The 20,811-nt window shown below is 46.3% G+C and overlaps 1 protein-coding gene across 1 annotated transcript in view; it reads left to right on the top strand.

Moving 5' to 3' along the window:
* The window catches only part of LOC124676542 (achilleol B synthase-like), a 34,803-nt gene extending 15,824 nt beyond the window's left edge, over positions 1–18,979 (top strand). The window contains exons 9-18 of the mRNA XM_047212584.1: positions 281–403; positions 498–617; positions 745–843; positions 1,074–1,130; positions 1,648–1,694; positions 1,788–1,931; positions 2,010–2,187; positions 18,214–18,288; positions 18,414–18,497; positions 18,863–18,979. Coding sequence (XP_047068540.1) covers positions 281–403; positions 498–617; positions 745–843; positions 1,074–1,130; positions 1,648–1,694; positions 1,788–1,931; positions 2,010–2,187; positions 18,214–18,288; positions 18,414–18,497; positions 18,863–18,979 — 1,044 coding nt within the window. The remainder of the gene's footprint in view (positions 1–280; positions 404–497; positions 618–744; positions 844–1,073; positions 1,131–1,647; positions 1,695–1,787; positions 1,932–2,009; positions 2,188–18,213; positions 18,289–18,413; positions 18,498–18,862) is intronic.
* The last annotated feature ends 1,832 nt before the right edge of the window (positions 18,980–20,811 follow it).

The following is a 20,811-nucleotide window of genomic DNA, read 5'->3' as shown; positions in this document are numbered from 1 at the left end:
TGATAATAAAATGTATGTCTAGTTTTATTAGCTAGGCAATTTAAATCCCAAACTAACTGGAACACAGTCTCTTCTGGATCAACTATTATGCAAAAAAATTAAACCATAATATTTCCTCTTTGTACTAGAGTTAATTCAAATGTGTAATATATTGATATATTTAAATATCTATATATTTCTATGTAATTCCAAAATGCGTAATATAAAATCATTTAAAAAATACGTAATGAGGCATTTCAGTTGGAAACTTTGATGGAGTTACGTGGCATATGATAATCAGGTATATGATGGTTGTCATAGTTGGGAGACATCGTTCATAATCCAAGCATATTACTCCACGGGTCTTTTTGCTCTGTTTGGGCCAACTCTGCAAAAAGCTCACGAGTTCCTGAAGAACTCACAGGTTTGTTGTTTTGCGAGCTATATAAAAAAATTGAAAACAGGTCTATATTACACGCCTTTTTGACCAAGCTAACATGTCTTTATTATACTTGAAGATTCTTAGCAATCATCCAAATTATGAAAGTTACTATCGCCATAGATCGAAAGGTTCATGGGGTCTTTCAAGCGTAGACAATGGTTGGTCCGTGTCTGATTGTACCGCAGAAGCTGTTAAGGTTAAGTATAATATATTTTTCCCTGTGTCCTTAAATTTGCTATCTAATAAATTTTCGTTGTAACATGCATTAAACCGGTTACCTACTACAAATTCAGTAATAATTTTTTTAACGACATTTCATTCAGGCATTGTTGTTGTTATCAAAGATTTCACCTGATCTTGTTGGAGACAAAATTAGACAAGATCGGTTGTATGATGCCATCGACTGCATCATGTCTTTCATGGTATGAACCTTTATGATAAATCAATTATCAAAAAACTAGCATCGTCAGTGTATATGTTTTCCAAGAAAAATATAAAGATACAATAATAGTTTATAGTGAACATCACTAACTTACTATAATATATCATTGTAATCCACAATTTAGTCGGCCTTGAGTCATTTATTTCATTACTCTACAAAGATCATCGAACTAATAGCAGGTTCTCTTTTTATATTTTCACTATGTTAAAGAATAAGGATGGCACCTTTTCGACTTATGAATGCAAACGGACATTCTCGTGGTTAGAGGTAAATAATGATATTTTCTAATTTGATGAATTTAAACACTTCAAATTATTTATTAGTTTATATGCTATATTTTGCTTTTTAAATGCCCATCGTTGGAGAGGCAACACAACATTTCATTTTAAGAATAAGAACCCAAATTTCCATCCATGATGATTATAAATCCCAACATATGTACAACCACATTCCCAATCATTAGTTAAGGTCAATCAGTTTATAGCTTTGGAACATGTTCATCAACACAGTTGGGAATGTATTAAATTAGCCATGCTAGAAACATGACTAGGTAGGCCACAAAGAGGTTAATCTCAATAGGATTTTGTTATTTCTCCTGTCATATTATATACTTAAAGTTAATTTTACCTTAAATATTTCAAAAAATAGTGATAAGGTGAGTTGGTTTTTCTGGTTATGGTACTCTACCTCATATCCAAGAACTTATAATTTATCACTTACAAACACTGTATTTCTGATCACCCTTCTCCACCTTGACAGTAAGGTTTTTTTTGTTCACATCTAGGTTCTCAACCCTTCAGAGAGTTTTCGTAACATTGTCTCCGACTATCCGTAAGAGACCCAAATTCCTTCTTACTTTGAAAAATATATTTTATTCTATATTCATATCGGTGAACTGACTCCTGGCACATGAAAAACTGGCAGTTCTGTGGAATGCACATCCTCGGTTCTTGATGCTCTTGTACTATTCAAAGAATTATATCCAAAATATCGTGCGAGCGATATTCAGAAGTGTATTAAAGCTGCTTCTTTATTTCTTGAGAAGACTCAAAAGAATGATGGCTCGTGGTATGTAATTTACATATGCCAATTACTTTCAACACCTAATTTGGAATTCGTAACTATCAATTCTTTTTTATCTTGTAGGTACGGTTCTTGGGGAATATGTTTCACTTATGGAACCATGTTTGCAGTAAGGGGATTAGTTGCTTCTGGAAGAACTTATGAAAATAGTCATGCCATCAGAAAAGCATGCAATTTTATGTTATGTAAGCAACAAAGTACAGGTGGATGGGGTGAAAGCTATATTTCAAGTGAAATTGAGGTAATGGATATGTTTTTTTATTACAAGAGATGTAACATGCTTAAACACTGTTTCTTCATCAACCAATTTTCACTAGTAATTGTCAATTAGCTATCTTCTTACATGTATAGTGGGTGGTTTATAGCCACTTTTATAAGTAAAGTGCAAACATACGCTGATAAATAATTAATTGGTTGCATATATGAACACTAGATATTATAATATGACACATATATAGACCTGTAATAGGAAAAAAAAATTGATGAAAAACTACAAAAAAAAAGGTAAAGATCAGGTTTAGAAGTATTTTTGAGATAAACTCAAGGTCAAGCTAGAGGTTTTATTTGTAAGACCATCGTGCTTAGAAAAACGGTGGCATCCAATTCTAGTTAATACATCGCTTAACCCTCAATTATTTTACTCAATGTGCCTGACCAGTATACTCCTTATGTTTAAATTCCCTATGGAGGGACTTCAGGTCACTACTAGGAAATAGACTACCGCCGGCGCCCCAGAAACCCTTACCGCCGGCGTTTTTGCATTCGCCGGCGACCACCTCGCCGGTGGTAATGCCTCATCGCCGGCGCCTTGCAATTCGCCGGTGGTAAGAGCCTTTACCGCTGGCGTTTTACCCTATTCGCCGGGGGTAAGTCTTACCGCCGGCGTCTTGCCATTTCGCCGGGGGTATCAGGTCGTAGTGCTGGCGATTTGGAAAACGCCAGGGATACATGACAATTTCGCCAGTGGTAATATTAACAGGAGAAAAAATAAAAAAACTCGAATTTCACAGTATATACACCAGAATTCATAGCATATACATAGAATATACAGGCAATTACCAGAATGACAGTAAAATAGACATCATTAGCAAAATATACATCATTAGCAAGATACACATCATTAGAAAGTCCCGAAATGTCCATAACATGCATGCATGCATCAATAACACAAGTGTCGACCATATGGTTCAACCATCACGACTCGAAGTAGCACATATTACACAAATACATACAAGTCCAGTCGACGACCTAGCTAAACAACAATGACATAGTAAACTAGAGAGGCGGTAGCGGCAAGCATCATCACGATGAAAGGGGTCCTCCACATCTCCCTCCTCTGTCCCGCTCGAAAGTTGGCGTATCGAGTTTCCGCCTCCTCCAAAGTGGTGTACCCCTTGTAGCCGTTGCCGCTGAAACGGTGGACTCTGCCTCCTACAGTCTTCCCAGTCCTCGTAGACTCCGGGAACCCTGCCGTGGTAGACGACATAGTACGTCATCTATGCAAACACACAACAAAGAAATGTAAGTTGTTAGTACATCCATAGAGAGAGATATAACATATAGGTGTGCAAAAGAACAAACATAAAAAATACTTATGTAATTTATGACTAACATTTGCAGGACACAAAAGTTTTTGACTCAAGTCTACTTCGGCGGGAAGGGACGGATGCCCTCGAGCGTGTTGAATGTTCTCTCGTCACATCCATCTTCTAATCGGCCTTGTATCTCGGAATTAGAAAGTGCGGAGGCATAGTTGAACAAGCCACCATTCATGATGACATCCCTCCGAGTATTGTGCAAATGGTCCGCTGGATGGCACGGAAGTCGCCTCTCACGTTTTCATCGGTGGTGTCCGCCATGTTCACGAACTCCCCCGCAGAGCAGATGGCAACAAGAGATCGTTCTGAGACCTTACAACCGCCCTCATCTGTAGGATGGCAAACCATGCCTCCATCCCATTGTCATCCGCCGATTGCTTTAGGCAGGGGAACTTGGTTATGTGGTTGCACACATGGCAACCCTTAACTTTCTTCTCATGCCTGAGTTTGTTGACGCCAACCTCAGCTATGAAGCCGCTGAGGGCTTTATCAAGTGTAGACTTAAGGTCGGTGAAGTCTTTCTCCTTATCAAGCCCGGAGTCGAGATAAGTGACATCGGAATGATACGGGTAAAAGAGGAGGAGGGTGCAATACTTGAAACTGCGCAAAATGGAAATAAACCATCATACTCAGCTATTAAGGAAATTCATGAAAGAATGTAATATAGGGTACTTTAGTAACCAAATACTTACTCGCGGAAATATGGTATGACAAAGCAACTCTTATCCTTGTTTAACACCAAGAAATTCTTGATATAGTTGGCGAGAAACGCTTGTTCGGTCCGGACGACAGCTTGGAGTCATGTAGTAGGGGTCCATGATAGCGATGTGCGTTGTGTTCTCCATGGCGATATCGTGCGCCATGCTGAGCGATATGAGGCGGACCAAGCTTCGGTCTAGCTGTTGCATGTGCAAGAGCTCGAAGATGTCTTCGTACCGAATGAATATCAAGTCCGCAGTGGTATGTGTTGACAAAGCCAAAGCCGGTGGGCACCTTGGCGATCAAAATCGGGTACGATGGATTTCTATCTTTAAGAAGTAGCTTCTCCTTTGTTAGAATAGCATCATGCACGCTCCTCATATCCGGCGTCAACTTGTTGACATAGTGTGCCGGCAGCATCGGCTCGCCTAAGTGATGCAACTTCCTCCACGGGGTCGGCAACTTGTCATTAACCACTATCTTGCTTGCCGCAACATCTCCCGACTTCTTCCGCTTCCTGCCCTTCTTCTTACCGCAACTCGGCCGGAGCGGCGTTTTGTTTCATACCTTCCGTGGTCGCACCAAGGAGTGTCCTCGGGGTAAGCCCAACTCGGGGCGGAGCGGTGAAGGCGGTAGTGTCCTCCTCGCTCGGGCGTTTCTTGTGAAAGGAACAACTTCTTCTTTAGGATATGACCGGCGGGTGGCTTGTAAGGAGAAACCGCGTCGGCGTCGAGCTCGGCGATGAACGTATCAATGGGAGCTTGATCGATGTCCAACGCCTTGTCGTGCGGACCTCGTGCGGACTATCGGGCCGACTATCGGGCTCAAATTGATCATAAGCCGGTGGAGCACCGGCCCTGCCTTTGCCTGCCGTCAAGCGGCCGTTGGAGCTGGGACCTTGGCTTGGCTCGGGGCATCCGTTGCATCCCGAGGAGTGACCATGCCATAGCTTGCGTCCGAACCCGAGGCGGTGTTCAGCCGAATTAGGGCTTTCGGCCATAGAAGGATGTGATTCTTGAGGTCCCCGAGAGTGAGCGGGGTTTCCGTTTCCGGGGTTGATAAGGAGGATGGAGGTCTTGGCATCCCGGTAACGACCGGTTCACGCGAACCCGGCTCAAGCTATCATCCATCCCGACGCAAGTGGAAAATCCGCCGTGTTGGCAGGATGACACCGCCGCTCGCTACAGCCTTCAACTTGTTGTCCACATTCAGTAGCAAGGTGCAAGGAGTCGCGTTCGCCCGTGAAAACATGTGTATGTCGAGAGGGGCGACGACAAAGTAACTAATTTGTAGAGCTTGAGATACTAAATTAATTACCGTGAGGGCGTCGAGCTCGGCTCGCGTTGAAGGACCGAGGCCGGGCGTGCAGGTGACCGAGGGGCTAGTACCGGGCCCCCCAGGTCCGGCGAATCCTCTCTAGCGCCGACATTGCCGGCGGGTGGAGTCACCAAGTTGGGTGTGCATTGAGCGTGTCTAGTTGGAGGCCGGTTGTCCGAGTTGCTCGGCGCCTAGGCTGATAACCGGCATCGGTCCCTTACCGCCGGCGTCGAAGTAATTCTTCATCGACAGCACAAGATCGGGGATGATTTCATTGACCCCGTTGGCCAGCGCGTCATCGACCCCCGGTAGCAACCTCGGCACTGACTCGTTGCTGAACCTCGGCACTGACTCGTTGCTGAACCTCGGCACTGACGCGTTGCTCCATGGTTGTTTCCAAGTCGGCCACCTTTTTCAGAAGAGCCTCCTGCTCCCGGTCCTTCTCGCGCCTGCCGCGACTCCCTAGTGCTTGAGGGCACGTCCAAGCCATAGTCGGCAAGCTTGCGACCTCCTCCGGCGCCGGGGACACGGTGGGGCTTGTCCAAAGCGGCCGCGCCTTCACGGTGTTCAGACCCCCGATAAAAGGCGTGTCCCACGGGACTTTGCCGGCCGACGTCCGGGACGAGGAGCCGCCTGATTCGGCGGCTGCTTGTTCCGCCAACCGCCGAAGTAACATGAACAATTTTAGAATGTAATGGACTTGGTGAGCAAGTATCAAATTAATAAGCCGGTAAATTGCTTACCACTCGCTTTCTCTAGTGCCATCACCTTCGCGTCGGCGACCAACTCAACTCCCACCACCACATCAGGTTTCGTGACACGTTTCCCAGCCAATTCTCGATGGTATCGGGACCTGAGATATGCCCCGAAGAGTGGGTCTTTGTACTTGGCAAAAGGGGGCTCGAGGCCAGCATTTATGTAGGCCTGGTCCTCCTTGTCCCATACCGGCTGCTTGCCTTCGAAGCCACGGCAACCGAGATTGTGGTGACCGATGTTCTTATCCGCCAGCTCCTTCCCCAGTGTCGATTGTCTTTTGGTGTACTCGAGCTCCTCGTTTTCCAAGAATTTATTATACCGCTCCGGCGTCATCCGCGGGAAGTGGCGCCGGATCTCTTCCCAAGTCTCATTGTCACCAAGCATCCCCTCAGCATGGTTTTATAACCGCTGAGGTTCTTGGAGAACTTAGAGAGGGCTCGTCTGTTCACGATGTTATCCTTGGTATCCTCGTTCCCGTATTCCACAGGGAACTCATACCGTGCGTGCAGCCGCGCAAGGAGTTGGGCCTGCAGATGCTGCTTCTTCTTGGTTCGGAGTTTCGTCTCGTTGACGTCGACGACGTCCCGAAGGATTGCTCCCAGTTGGAGGCCGTACCCCTTCGCCACGTGCTTGGGCTCAGTAGGAATCCCGGTCTTGGCGTCCACCGCGGTGATTATGTCGCGAGTGGTGCCGACCCTGTTTGGGCGCCGCTGCTTCCGTTTCCTCTTGGCCTCGGTAGTAGTATCCGAGCTACCCCCGGCAACGCCACTGTCGGTGGTCTCGTCGGCAGCCCCCCTCTCATCCTCACCATCGTTGTCCATCTCAGCATCCTCCTCCTCCGAGGACTCGTCATTGCTGCCTGGAAGTTCCTCCAGCTGATCCGAGACCATGAGCCCGTAGTGCTCATCCAACTTCCGCCGAGAAGACCCGTCAACGTCTTCGTTGGGGTCCGCAGAAGACGACATCGCTAGCTATACCTTCCGTAAGTGCATAAGCTACTGTAAGTGCACAAGCTATTGTAAGTGCAAAAGCTACTGTAAGTGTTCATTTTAAAAATATACTCAGAAATTCATATACTGTAACTATCACTTGACAAATTCAGAAATTCATATACTGTAACTATCATTTGACAAATTCAGAAATTCATATACTGTGATCTCACAAGCTTGGTATGATTCATGTCATCTACTGATATATTTGTTGTTAGAGCTAGCTGAGCAGAAACAAGTCTATATAATCTATTGTGTTTAGCAAGTTTTTAGCTTCAGATTGTATCAGGACCAGATACCATGTGTCTTTGGTAAACTGAGTTTAACAAGTAATCCACGGCGAAAATTCGGCATGACCTTTGCTAAAAAGGTCATGCCGGAGTGCCAGAAATTCGCCGGAACGGAAGTTAATCGACATTCCGGCAAAACATTGGCACTCAATGTGTACCTGCAGAGACATTTGCACATGATACACTCAGCTCATTTCACAGCATTTATATGCCATTTCACAGCATTTGGAAACAGCTCATGCCATCTCACATTCATCCCCATTCTAATTACCTTGAGCTTCTGGAGGAGTGAGCGGTGAAGACGAGGTCGGAGAGGCGGGTAGCTTGTTCCTGCGGCGGTTCCTACGGCGGTTCCTGCAATTCAGAAAATTCAACACTTAGTCTCCACATATTGATTCCAAATAAACATCTTAAATGCTATAGCCAGTAAAGGGCTTAACATCTTCATGACTGCTAGGGCATGGGTAAGAACTCCAGTTTCTGGCGATGGAGAAGAAGTGCTAGGGTCCATGCTTAGCAAAATTAATTGGGGCAATCTGCTACACCAGATAATTAATAATTGCCCGCACATATTATTTAGTTATCGTGGAATTAACCATCTGGCAGAGATAGAAAAACAATTGGTTTTGATATAAAGTTCATTGTTATCAGAGACACGGTTCTTAAGATATGATTTAGGCAAAGTTTTAATTATAAAAGGCACTTAATTCAATTGGTCAAATTACTTGTTTTAAAATATATGTCACATGTCCAGATTTGAAATAGGATTCAAAATCTCTGTATTTTAACACAGCTACAGCATTTGTAACCAGATCGTCCCAAATCCCAAAATAGACCATATATGCTATTGAATTAAACATTTGTGGCTTCACATCTAAGGGTAAACTGAAGCACACGACACTGAAACAAAAGGCTAGTAATGCAAATAACCAAAAGCAATAATATGACATGTGTCTTGTTCACCAGTTATTATCCAGTATACCAACCCACAGAATCAAAATTGCACACAAAAATAAAGTTTTGTAGATCCAGTACACAAATAGCCAAGAATCCACCGGCAAATTTTATGGCCTATCCGCAATATAAGAAAAATTTTGCAAACTGAACTTGCTCCTTATCAACCATGCAAGGAATAAATTTCAGAATAGAACAGTGTTTGCAAGTTTTGAGGAGAATAGAACATCTTGATGTCGTTACTCATTCTATGTGGATAATTCATTTATCCCCAATTGCTAACTCCCTGGGACAAGCAAATGAGTTGGGTTAATGTGCATGTTTATGCATCCATGAGTGCATCCAGATGAAGTGCATCCAACATATGTTTTTTTCCCTGGAACAATAAACTAGCTAACTCAAACATTATGATGGCTATTATGGTCATTTCAACTTTCTTGAAGTCTACTGCGAAACGCACCAGATGAAGTGCATCCAACATATGTTTTTTTCCAGCAGATACCATCATTACCACTTACTAATGAATTACACCATAATTATTATTGAAAGATTGTGTTTGCTAAACCAGATAGGATATTGAAAAATTAAGAGCAACTTAAAATTTGCAGCCGCATCAAAAAACATATTATGTCACCAATATCACAGCCACACTGGCAGGTCAAAACCACACAACTAATTTCTACCAAAACCAAGCGCTGCATTGCAAGACATACGAATTATAGAACAAGTGAACAACAGATACGAACTTGCATAAGTCACAGCCACACCAGCGTGGCAAAACCCATGCAACTAACTTCTACCAAAAATAAGTGCTGAACACATTTTCCCAAAACTAAAGCAGGGCAAGACATACCAATTTTCAGACAACAAAAACAAGCTTGCACAGGTCAACTGGGTTGCTGAGTATGTATACTTCAGAGCATCCGGGCTGCAGCAGCAACGATAGGGGAGGGGTTCGGGGGAGAGGAGGGGGGCAGAGGAGAGGGCGCGCACCTGTGGAGAGGCAGCGACGGCGGCGGACGAGCTTGAGTTGCCGACGACGGCGGCGGTCCAGGGGAGGCAGCGACGGCGGATCGAAGGCGGTGGTCTGGGGGAGGCAGCGACGGCGGATCGAAGATGGCGACGGAGGGCGACGAGGCGAGGTGGTGCGACGGGGCGAGCTGCTGCGACGGAGGGCGACGGAGGACGGAGGGCGACGGCGGATCGAACGACGGCAACGGCGATGGATCGAGAGGGCGACGGCGACTTGGGATTTGGGATTTGGGATTTGGCCGTAGGGGAAATGGCTAAGTCATGAAGAGTTATCCCCGGCGATTTGCGGTAAACGCCGGCGGTAAGTTGTCGGTCAATGACAGGTGGGACCCGTGGGCTTACCGCGGGCGGAAATGTTGTATTCGCCGGGGTAATATTTGCTCGGCAATATTTCTTTTCCAAACCCTCGTCATTTGACAAACATGAGTACTTACCGAGTGGTTTCGTTCCTTCCCCCACCCAGCAGATCTGCAGTTCGAATCCCCACGGGTGCGAATAAACCACCCATTTTTGTTGTGTTTTTGCTCATGGCACATTTATACTGTGTTTTAAAAACTTCATACCAGGTTGCAAAAAAGGCACCTTTTTTTCTTTTCTTAAGAACTTTTTTAGTTATTTAGATAAATTGTAAAGTCCTTTGGCAACATCCGATAAAATAAAGCAATGAAGGATAAATTGCGAGACATAAATTGATGATTTTAATTCTTGAATGACTTCAAAGTCCTTTCGAGGATATCCGATAAAAAACCAAGACATAAATTTAGGATACACTTGAGAAGGACAAATGGTTGCTCGAGAGATAATTATTATAAATACACAAATGACTTCAAAGTCCCTTCCGCTTGGTCCTTGTGACCCCACCGGTATCGTCGCGACTCCTTGTGTACGGAGGAACACTTGACCTAGGTAGCGTCGTCCTTCTTCTTCTTAGTGTGTAGGTTCTATCGTCTTCATCGGGTTCTTCCATCATTGGGTCTCCGACGAGGCCGTCGAAGTCTTGCTCGTCGGCAACTCCATCCATTCCGACGAGGGCCCTTTTTCCTCTCCTTACGACAACACGGCTGGGCCTTGACGGGTCGGTTATGAAGAAGCATTGCTCGACGTGCTTAGCCAATACCCAAGGCTCATTTTGCGCGGTGGGGTTCTTGGTCTTGGATTTGGGGGCAGTCGCATGGTGGTGACATACGCATCTTCTTTTGTGACGTCCGTAGCCCATCCGACACGAAACATCGGTAGCTTCTCCCCGACGTAGTCGAGCTCCCGCATTTCCTCGATCCTTCCGTAGTACCTTTTCTTCTCTTCACCCATGTACGATTCCATCGTCACGCCCGAGTTCCGATAGTCGCTTTTTTGTCTCTCTCCTCCGTGGAGAATGTGTAACCGTTGATGTCGTATTTCGATAAGTCATGAGGTTGGCGGCGGGCCCATAAGACAAGGCCAATATCATTTTGTCTACGTCGCTTGCCATTGGTGGGGATTGGCATCAATCTGGTCTTTGAACCAGCTCGCGAAAGAGGAGTTGTGCGCTCTAAATACCTCTTGTTCCGTCATCGGCTTGTCAGCCCTGCTCTTGATCATGTTTATGTGCTGATCCACCCAAGGCTCTACCTCGTTCATGTGCTGTAGTGCTACTAAGTGGGCCCCGTTAAAGTCTCGTTCTCCTATCATCTTGATCCGCGTCGAGTTCCCTCCTCGCCAGCCGTTGTGGCCTACTCCCTCGAATCTGCCGAGGTGCTTGTTGGCGGGCAATCCAACCGGACGTGGGTCGTCCTCGTTTAAATAATTCTTGCGAAAGAGATGCACTCCTCGGTGAGAAAGCCCCGGACGATGCTTCCATCCGGATGTGCCCTGTTACGAACGTATCCTTTGATGAAGCCGTTCATTCTTTCTAACGCCATCATGTTGTGAAGGAACGCGGGCCCGAGATCCTCGATATCGTCCACTATATGCACCAGCAGATGGACCATGATGTCAAAGAAGGCGGGCGGGAAGTACATCTCCATCTCGCATAGGATGGTGACGATCTCTTCCTGCAGCCTCCCGAGTTTCTTGACGGTTATCGACTTTCGAGTGATGACGTCGAAGACGTTACACAGGTCAGTCAGCGTCGCACGAACGTGCGGTTCCATTATCCCTCGGATAGCAACCGGAAGTATCCGCGTCATCATGACATGACAAGTCATGAGACTTCATCCCGCTCGAAGATTTTTTCGTCGGGTCCAGCCCATCTGCGTATCAGCCCCGCGTAGCCTAGGGGAAATTTGACTTCTAGTAGGCACTTGAAGAATTGTTCGAGCTCATCGGGATTTAGAGTGAAGCAGGAGGGGCGAGGAGTTTCGCGCTGCTTGGCCACCCTTTTGCGTTTGCGACCATCCGTCTCCTCCTCCTCGGTTTCTGGTCAACTCCGGGCGAAATGAAGCTCTTTTCCGATATCAAGGGCCATCAGGTCGTGTCTTGCTTTCGACCCGTCTTTGGTCCTCTCCGGCATGTTGAGCACGAGTGCCAAGCAAGCTCTCGCACACGTTCTTCGTGATATGCATGACATCAAGGCTATGAGGCGTACCGAGGATCTTCCAGAGACGGCAAGTCCCAAAACACGGACCTCCTTTTCCATACCCCCAAGAGCGGCCCGGGTTCCTTTTTCTTTCTCTTGTCTCCTTTCTTCCGCTTCGGATCTTTATCTTACCCGCCGGAGGGCAGTCTTTCCAGCTTTTTCAACAGAGTATCTATCTCTTCGCCGCTTCGCCTAGGTGGAGGTCCCTCGACCTCATCCTTCCCATTGAACAGGTCTCCACGCTTCCTCCACGGGTCATTCTTGGGAAGCCACATTCGATGCCTCATGTAGACGGTTTTTGAAGACCCGGGATCCTTACCCAGTCTGTAAAAATGGCGTCTTTTCCATGCACCTCACACATGCCTTGTGTCCGTGGCACACCCAGCACGCGATATATCCGTATCCAAGATAGTCCCGCACCGTCGTCAACAGTGCGGCTTTCATACGGAAAGTTTCTTGTCCGTAGGCGTCCCAAGTTTCTGTCCCTTCCTCCCACAGAGTGACTAGCTCCTCCTTCAATAGCTCCAGATACAGTGTTGATATCGCTCCCCGGCTGCGTCGGCCCTTGGATTAGCATACTCATGTGTATGTACTTCTTCTTCGGGCATAGCCATGGAGGGAGGTTGTACATCCATACAAACACGGGCCAGGTGCTGTGCTTGCTGCTTTGGTTCCCAAACGGATTGAGTCCGTCGGTGCTCGCACCCAACCTGATGTTCCTTGGTTCTTTCCCGAATTCTTCGTAATACTCATCGTCTAATGTTTTCCATCGGCTTGCATCCGAAGGGTGTGTTAGCACCGGGTTTTCAACCCGTTCTACATCACGCATCACCGCCTCCTTTCTTTCCGCGTGCCGCCGCATGAGCTTTGCTTCCTTGGGGTCCACGAAGTACCGCCGCGGACGGGGCGTGAGCGGGAAGTACCACACAACTTTTCGAGGAGATTTTTTTGTCCCTCTCTTGTATCGAGATTCGCCACACTCGTGGGCATGTATCGAGATTGGCATGCTCGTTCCGATATATTACGCAATCACCGATGCATGCGTGGTATTTCGGTGCGGTAAATCGAGAGGGCACACGATTTTCTTGGCCTCCCGTAGGCTACCGGCACACGTGTTATCTTTAGGAAAGTGGATCTTCAAGTATCCGAAGAGTTCGTCCACGCTTGTGTCCGTCCATTTGTGCTTTGCCTTCATCTCCATAATATCGAGAGCGTATCTCGGACGGCTCTCCTCCGTCCCACGAGCTGCATCGTACAACGGAGTTCTCGAGTCTACCTCGAGTTGATCCAGACTTAGCCTTCCGTCTACCAGCGATTTTGGGGTCGGTCGATGTGTTACCGAGAAGAAGTTCTTGAACATGACGGTCCCGCACGGCCGCGGTTAGCGGGGTATTTCTACTCATGTCCTCGTCGGCCGCATGTTCTTCCCGGCCTTCTTGATCACCATCAACGTGTGCGCCATCCTCTTCAACCTCCTCTCCATTGTCGTGTGGGGCATCCTCTCCATCACCTTCGTTATCATCATCTCCACCATCATCATCTCCATCACCATCGATATCATCATCTCCATCATCACTCATCCACCGAGTATGCCCCTCCATGAAACTATACCCGAGCAGGTGTTGATTCACTATGCCCGAGAAGGGGTCAAACAACGATCCTAGCTTGCATCTTCGACAAGGACACATGATATCCTTTCGCTTTTTCGATACATGTCGGCCGTCGCGCGTTCCACGTATCTATCCACGACGCTTTCCCTCATCGCGATGACCATCGCCGCCTACAAGACAAGATAATTGATTACACCGCCGTCTCGGTTTTCACGGAAAAAATTCGGCATGACCTTTGCTAAATATTGTCATGCCGGAGTTCCAAAATTCGCCGAACGGAAGTTAATCAACATTCCGGCAAAACATTGGCAACTCAATGTTCCTGCACGCGTAAACAAATGCAAAACAATGCATTTACATATATGGAACCACGCCTTTTGCCACCACTAGTACTAGTGATATAACCGCGAATTTTCGCCAACACATGAACATTCCACTCATTTAGTTTATGTACCTACTAGTTGACGCGATGTCCAAAAGCACCCGAGAGACGCCACACGTCGACTTTAATGCTTGAGAGATCTAGAGATCTAAGAAATGGAGAGATCTAGCTAGATCTAGTGGAAAAGGTGGTGGGAGGAGATAGATCTAGATCTATATTATGCAAATCATGCTAGAGAGGCTAGGTAGTGCATGATTTGCTCAAATACATCATATTTTATTGGTTGAAATAGCTAAAATGGGTGGGGGAATGAGCTAACTAGTGCTTGGGTTGATTTGCCATCACATATGAGTGTGTGTGGGTGGTGGTAGGTGGCTGGTCGTCATAAATGGACATGCCCAGGTTACCGCCGGCGCCTACAATGAAGAATGCCAGCGGTAGGGCCAGTTACCGCCGGCATCCGTCGGCCGAAACCGCCGGCGGTAACGTAAGGCCAGGTGGCCCACCCCGGCTCGGCGACACCCCCGGCGTCCACGTCCCCGTTTCGCCGGCGGTAGAGCCCACTATCGCCGGCGCTTCGGCCCGAAAACGCCGGCGGTAACGCCAGGCCCATTTGGGACCCCGCGGCCCATTGTACCCCCGGCGCCCCCGTTTCGTTTCGCCGGCGGTAATCGGCCTACCCCCGGCGCCTTCCTTTCTATTCGCCGGCGGTACTGTTAGCCCCCCCTGGAAGGTATTACCGCCGGCATCTTCAGCTCGTATTTGCCGGCGGTAAGGAGTGCGGCTATAAGCCTTTCCCTAGTAGTGGGTAATAAACATTAATTAATGTACCTTATGCTCTAGGGTCACTCACTCTCATATGCTACTAATTTTAAAAATAGGAACCCATTTCTTATCACGTTTCAATTCCCCCATCAATTGAAGGTAAACAGCTATGAGCTGATAAACGTGAAGTAAAGGTAAACAATAGTTTATTGCAAATTCAAAAGCCAATCAACTAGGTCTCTTTTACATATTTACTATATTATGGCCCACTCACAATTCCCACGTATGGCTTATGAGAAGGGCTATAAGGAGATGTATTACAATATGAAACTCCATATACTTCGCCATAAAACACCATGCTCGCATGAGGTATGGGTACCAGTATATAAGGGCATCTCCACCGCGGCGACCCAAACGGACGCGTTGGGCCGTCCGTTTTAGGCCGTTTGGGTGGCCGCGTCGACACGCGGACGGACCTCTGCGTCCGCGTGTTCGTTTGGGTCGCGTGCTGCGTCCAACACGGCCAGATTTGGGTCGCGGTCATAGAAGTTGCTATTTTACCTCTAAATTCACTATAAAAGCATAAAAATCATAAAAAAATATATAAATAAGTTTAAATGCTCAAGATTTATTACATAAGATTATTGTCCACGTATTCAATGACAAAGTATTATTCGAAAAATGTAGAATGATACAATGCCCTAGGCATTGTTTTCTTCGGGATTTCCTTCATTGTTGTTTGCAACATTGTTGCCAACATGCGCCCACATGTGCTCGATCAAATCAGCCTGGAGCTAGTTGTGTACAGCTAGATCGCGAATTTCGTGGTGCACATGGAGAATATCCTGGAATGATGCCAGACCACCTTGAGGAGTAACCAACTCTCCCTGGTCATCCCACTCATTATCAAACATTGAATCATCCCGCTCTAGCTCAACAATCATGTTATGCATGATTACACAAGCGGTCATTACCTCCCACATAGTTTGCACACTCCAGGCTCTAGCAGGGTGTCTGACGATAGCCCGACGAGCCTGGAGGATGTCAAAAGCCCGCTCGATATCTTTCCGGGCTGCCTCTTGCTCTTTGGCAAACCTTGCTCCTGCTCTGAGTTGAGACGCCGGATTGTCTTCACGAGTGTAGCCCAAGATGGATAGATATCATCAGCAATGTAGTACCCCTTGTTGTAGTGGTGGCCATTGATGTCAAAATCCACATCAGGGGACTGACCGTACGCTAGCCTGTCAAACACCGGAGAGCGCTACAGCACATTGATGTCATTGTGCGAGCCGGCCATTCCGAATAATGAGTGCCAAATCCATGTGTCATGTGAAGCAACAACTTCAAGAATCATTGTGCACCCTCAGAATGGCCGATGTACGCCCCCTGCCAACCAAAGGGGCAGTTCTTCCACTCCTAGTGCATGCAGTCTATGCTGCCAAACATTCCAGAAAACCCCCTGAAAGCGTTGGTTGACAACAGACGAGTTGTATCCTCTGCATTAGGTTGCCGGAGATATTGTTCTCCAAACGCACCGATCACTGCTCTGCAGAACCTGTACATCGCTTCCATGGAGCTGGACTGCATCACCAAATGCGAGCATCCTAATCGCTGCCGTGCATTTCTGATATGAAGAGAGGCCTGCCTTGAAAATTGCATCCACTTTGGCGCAGAAGTAGTTGTCGTAGACCTTAACGCCATCCATTATCTGGGTGAACAACGGTCTAGACATCCGAAAACGACGATGAAACATGGCCGGCGTGAACAATGCCTTGCGGTAGAAGTAGTCGTTGAAGAGCTGGTCGTGGCCGCGTTCTCTTTTGCGGCCCAAGGCGGCTGCGCGCCCCGGCAAGGACCCCGGTACACGGTGATCTGCGAGACATTGTGCTCGTGGATGATCAGCGCAGCCTCAGTGAGAAAGTTGTCTTCGGACTTCTCGTCTAACTACGTGTCGATGAAGTTCTTGAAGAAGTACTCATCCTCACTGTCCATGATCTACAGATGAAATGGGACAAATTTTAGATCGCCCATTTCATCGAACACCTCGCAGGTGGAGGCCATCCAATGCGTCCGTAGGGACCTGCAGGCAATGGCCGTCCCGGCCGACTTGCAGCCTGGAAACACGGTGCACGAGAGCTCACCTCTGGCGGCAACGGCGAAGCTGCTGACGGGGGGAGGTCTCGCGACGGCGAGAGGACAACAGCTTCGGCGACGGCATCCTCCGACTCTGCTATGAGGCCGCGAAAGCAGCGCGGGGCCGCGTCCTATGCTTCCACACCGCTTGCCGGCGTCGACATCGCTCCCAAATCGTCGGTCCTGGGGTGGCGGCGAAGCGGTGGGAGATGTATGCGAGGAGGCTGTGTTTTGGGAGGCAGATAGGCGTGCCAGGGGAGGACGTGAGCAGCCAGCTCCTGGCGTCTGCGGCCACGCAAACGCGGCTCAGATTTGAGCCGGCTTTGTGTCGTCCCGGACACCGCGGCCATCCGTTTAAGGGATGGGTCCGCGCGCTGGGCCGGTTTTTTGTCCGGTTCGACCCATCCGGATGCGCGGGCGCGGGATGGATCGCCGCGTTGGAGATGCCCTGAGATTACACATATAGGACAAAACTTAGTAAGTGAAGATATGTTGATGAATAAAACAAAGGTCCACAGGTGAAATTGTAGACAATTTTGATTTCAACCTAGTATATACTAATTCCACATGAAGGATTCCAGAAATAAAGCCGACCTGCCCATTAGCTTCATCCCGTCGACTAAGTAAAATAGTTTTGCGGAAAAACAGATATTCAAAAGAATCTTTGATGTAGATTAAAAACAAATTAGAACATGGCAACTCTACCTTCTTAATGATGGAGTAGAATAAAATAAATATAACTATTGCATAGGATTTTTTTCATACTTCATGGAATACAATGTAAAATCTGATACCAGCTAATAGTTTAGTGGATAAAAAGGCACACAATAAGAAACATTGTAATAATATAGAATGATACATTTGGTGGACAACAAAATAATTGTTGAAGAAAAGATAAGATCCTAAGAATCAAATTGTACACACCATAGTACATACAAGCTATAAACATGTAGTGTTCAACATCTCTTGTATGTTATTATAGTGAAATACTTATAATATTCATGATATTAGTAAATAGGATTGATTTCTCACACTTTTTATGTTACGTCACCTATGAATCTGAATTTGAATCACCATTTCACGATATTGTGGACAAATCTAGTCAGCCAACAGTGAAAGTTGAAGGTTATTTCATATTTATGAAAGATTATGTCCTTTTATTATGTTTTCTAATAAAATTTTGTACAGGATTATGTTGACAGTGGTAATCCTAATGCTGTGAACACTTCGTTTGCAATGTTGGCTTTAATTCATGCTGGGCAGGTTTGTTAATTTTTCCTTAAAGGTGTAAATTTGAAATTAGATGAAGATATTCTGATAACATGACATAATTGTGAAACCAATGCATTATCTAACTCTAAACATTAATATATTGGTTTTCTAAATAGGTTGAACGTGATCCTGTACCTATCTATCGTGCAGCAAGACTATTGATCAACATGCAACTAGAAACAGGCGAATTCCCTCAACAGGTTATTATGTTTTACCGTATAATTTCTCCAATAAACACTTACATTTTATGACAAGGATATTTTAGGAAGATAACTGCAACACAAAATACACACCTACTGAAATTTAAGAAACATTTCTGGGTGCAAAAAGATAGTCTCACAAACAAATTCAAGATAGTGTATGCATTCAATCACTATTAGTCCAAATGTGCAATTAGGATAGTGTATGCATTCAATCACTCTTAGTCCAAATGTGCACTTACATTGATAAACCTGCACCCTTACATATCTACAATAATTTAATTGATATTGTCCTCGCCAATTCAATGATATTATTCAGAATTTTGGCTCCCTCTGATTTCATTGTGTTTCTCCTTTGATATCAGGAACATATGGGATGTTTTAACTCTTCTTTCTACTTCAACTACGCTAACTACCGCAACTTATACCCCATTATGGCCCTTGGGGAGCTTCGTCGTCGACTTCTTGCAATCAATAGCTAGTATGGATACAAATAATACAAAGGTTTAAGATATGTTGTAAGCAAGATTAATAGTGCTGCCAACAACATTTCTGTTACAATCTTTTAGAATTAAGATCTCTCTCAAAAGATATTATGATGTAACTATTTGGAGTTTTAAATTCTTCGAACTCAACTTGTACATATTGGCCATGAATGTTACACCCTCCATGTTGCAAAGATATTCCGTATGTGGCATGATCTTTTGATTCCTCCACGATAGTAGTCTCATAGAAAACAAAAAATAGAAACCTCATTGTGCCCCTATGCGTGGTGGCTCGGAACATAGTTTGTTGACAGAGTGGAGGGGTACGTCGATATGAAAGGATAATAGCCGATACATTTGAGGTCACAATTGTCTATGTGTCATGAAGGTTGCGGTGCACATCATTCGGCCAAAGCTCCACAAGTAAATGAAGTTGGGACAGATTGAGAAACTCAAATATTCCACATGGATGGCATAACCAATCATTGCAAAAAGGAGAGCGGGAAGCTCCGTGTCTCAAACAAGATTTTGGGGGTATTTGCAAGAAAAACATGTTTTCCTGAGATGGAAACTACAGTGAATTGAAATGTCGTGTTTTAGATTTTGATTCTTTCTCATATATACATGTCAGATGTTAGACTAGACCTTGCGCCAACTGGACCTGCATGGAACCGATGTACGTGTTTGTGCAGGAGCTGAGGGGGCGCTGCCCCCAACACATGCTGGTGAAGGTTGAGGACTGCTGTAGGGACGCCTTCGTCATGAGGGTCTACCACGACTAGGCTGGTGACGTATGTTCCAGCGCAGTTCTTCACATTTGATGGGCATGACTTCCTGTCTGTTAAGGTGTTCAGTATCAACCGTTGCCGCGTGATGTAGGATATCTCCGGAACGGCGGTGGAGGCTGCCCAATCGTTGAGGCCTGAAGGGGCATAGTCTATCCGCCTCCAGGGCAGGCCATTCATTTTGCTCGCTCCTCTCCTATGTAGCTGCTTGGGCCATTGGTGCCTGCGCTTTTAGACATAGCAGTATACGGAGCGTGTCATGTAATAAGTTAGCCTTATGTTTCAAGAACTTATTATCATGATCAATTATGTATTTTCGCGCAATATCTTTTTTTTGTAACAGAGGTTATTCCCTGCACTGCAAGTTCTTCGTATCGATGTCTATCTTGAATGGTGCATATGAGAGCGCTTGACTAAGAGTGACACGTCCTGGGAAACGTAACACTCCACAAGGCTCTCCGTTCTTAGGATAGTTAGAGCATCTCCAGCACCCTACACCATGCCTAAGTGCGAGGTGCAATAGGAGCCGGAGGTCGCGACGCCGCCGTCAATCCGAGGCACAGCGGCAGCAGCACAGGCGCGCCGACGGTGCCCTCCTCGTCCTGAAGCCGGAGGTGAAGTAGGAGCAGGACGACGAGGCAGCCACGAAGGCAGCGCTATTGGTGGAGTATGAGCGGAAACAACGTCTCATCGCAAGCAGCAACGACCCCGAGGACTGCCCTGGCTTGCGAGCGGCGTGCTTGGCGTTGTTGAACGACAAGGATGCCTGTATCAAAACGATTATGGGCAGCGTAACCCTAAACCGGGCCGCGATCTTCTTTATATAACATACATGACATACAACGTACGGTACGTACGATACAAGGACTCTGTCCAACAGACAGAGACATACACGGTATACACAGGAGATAACTACATCGTTTAACACTCCCCCTCAATCATAACTTATCTAAGTTAAGATTGCGACGAAACGATACTAACTGTCGTACCGAAAGTGACTTAGTGAAACCATCAGCCACTTGATCTCCTGAAGGAATAAATCGT

This window comes from Lolium rigidum, chromosome 7, assembly GCF_022539505.1.
Source record: "Lolium rigidum isolate FL_2022 chromosome 7, APGP_CSIRO_Lrig_0.1, whole genome shotgun sequence".
Lineage (NCBI taxonomy): Eukaryota > Viridiplantae > Streptophyta > Magnoliopsida > Poales > Poaceae > Lolium > Lolium rigidum.
This window is presented reverse-complemented; position numbering and strand designations above follow the sequence as displayed.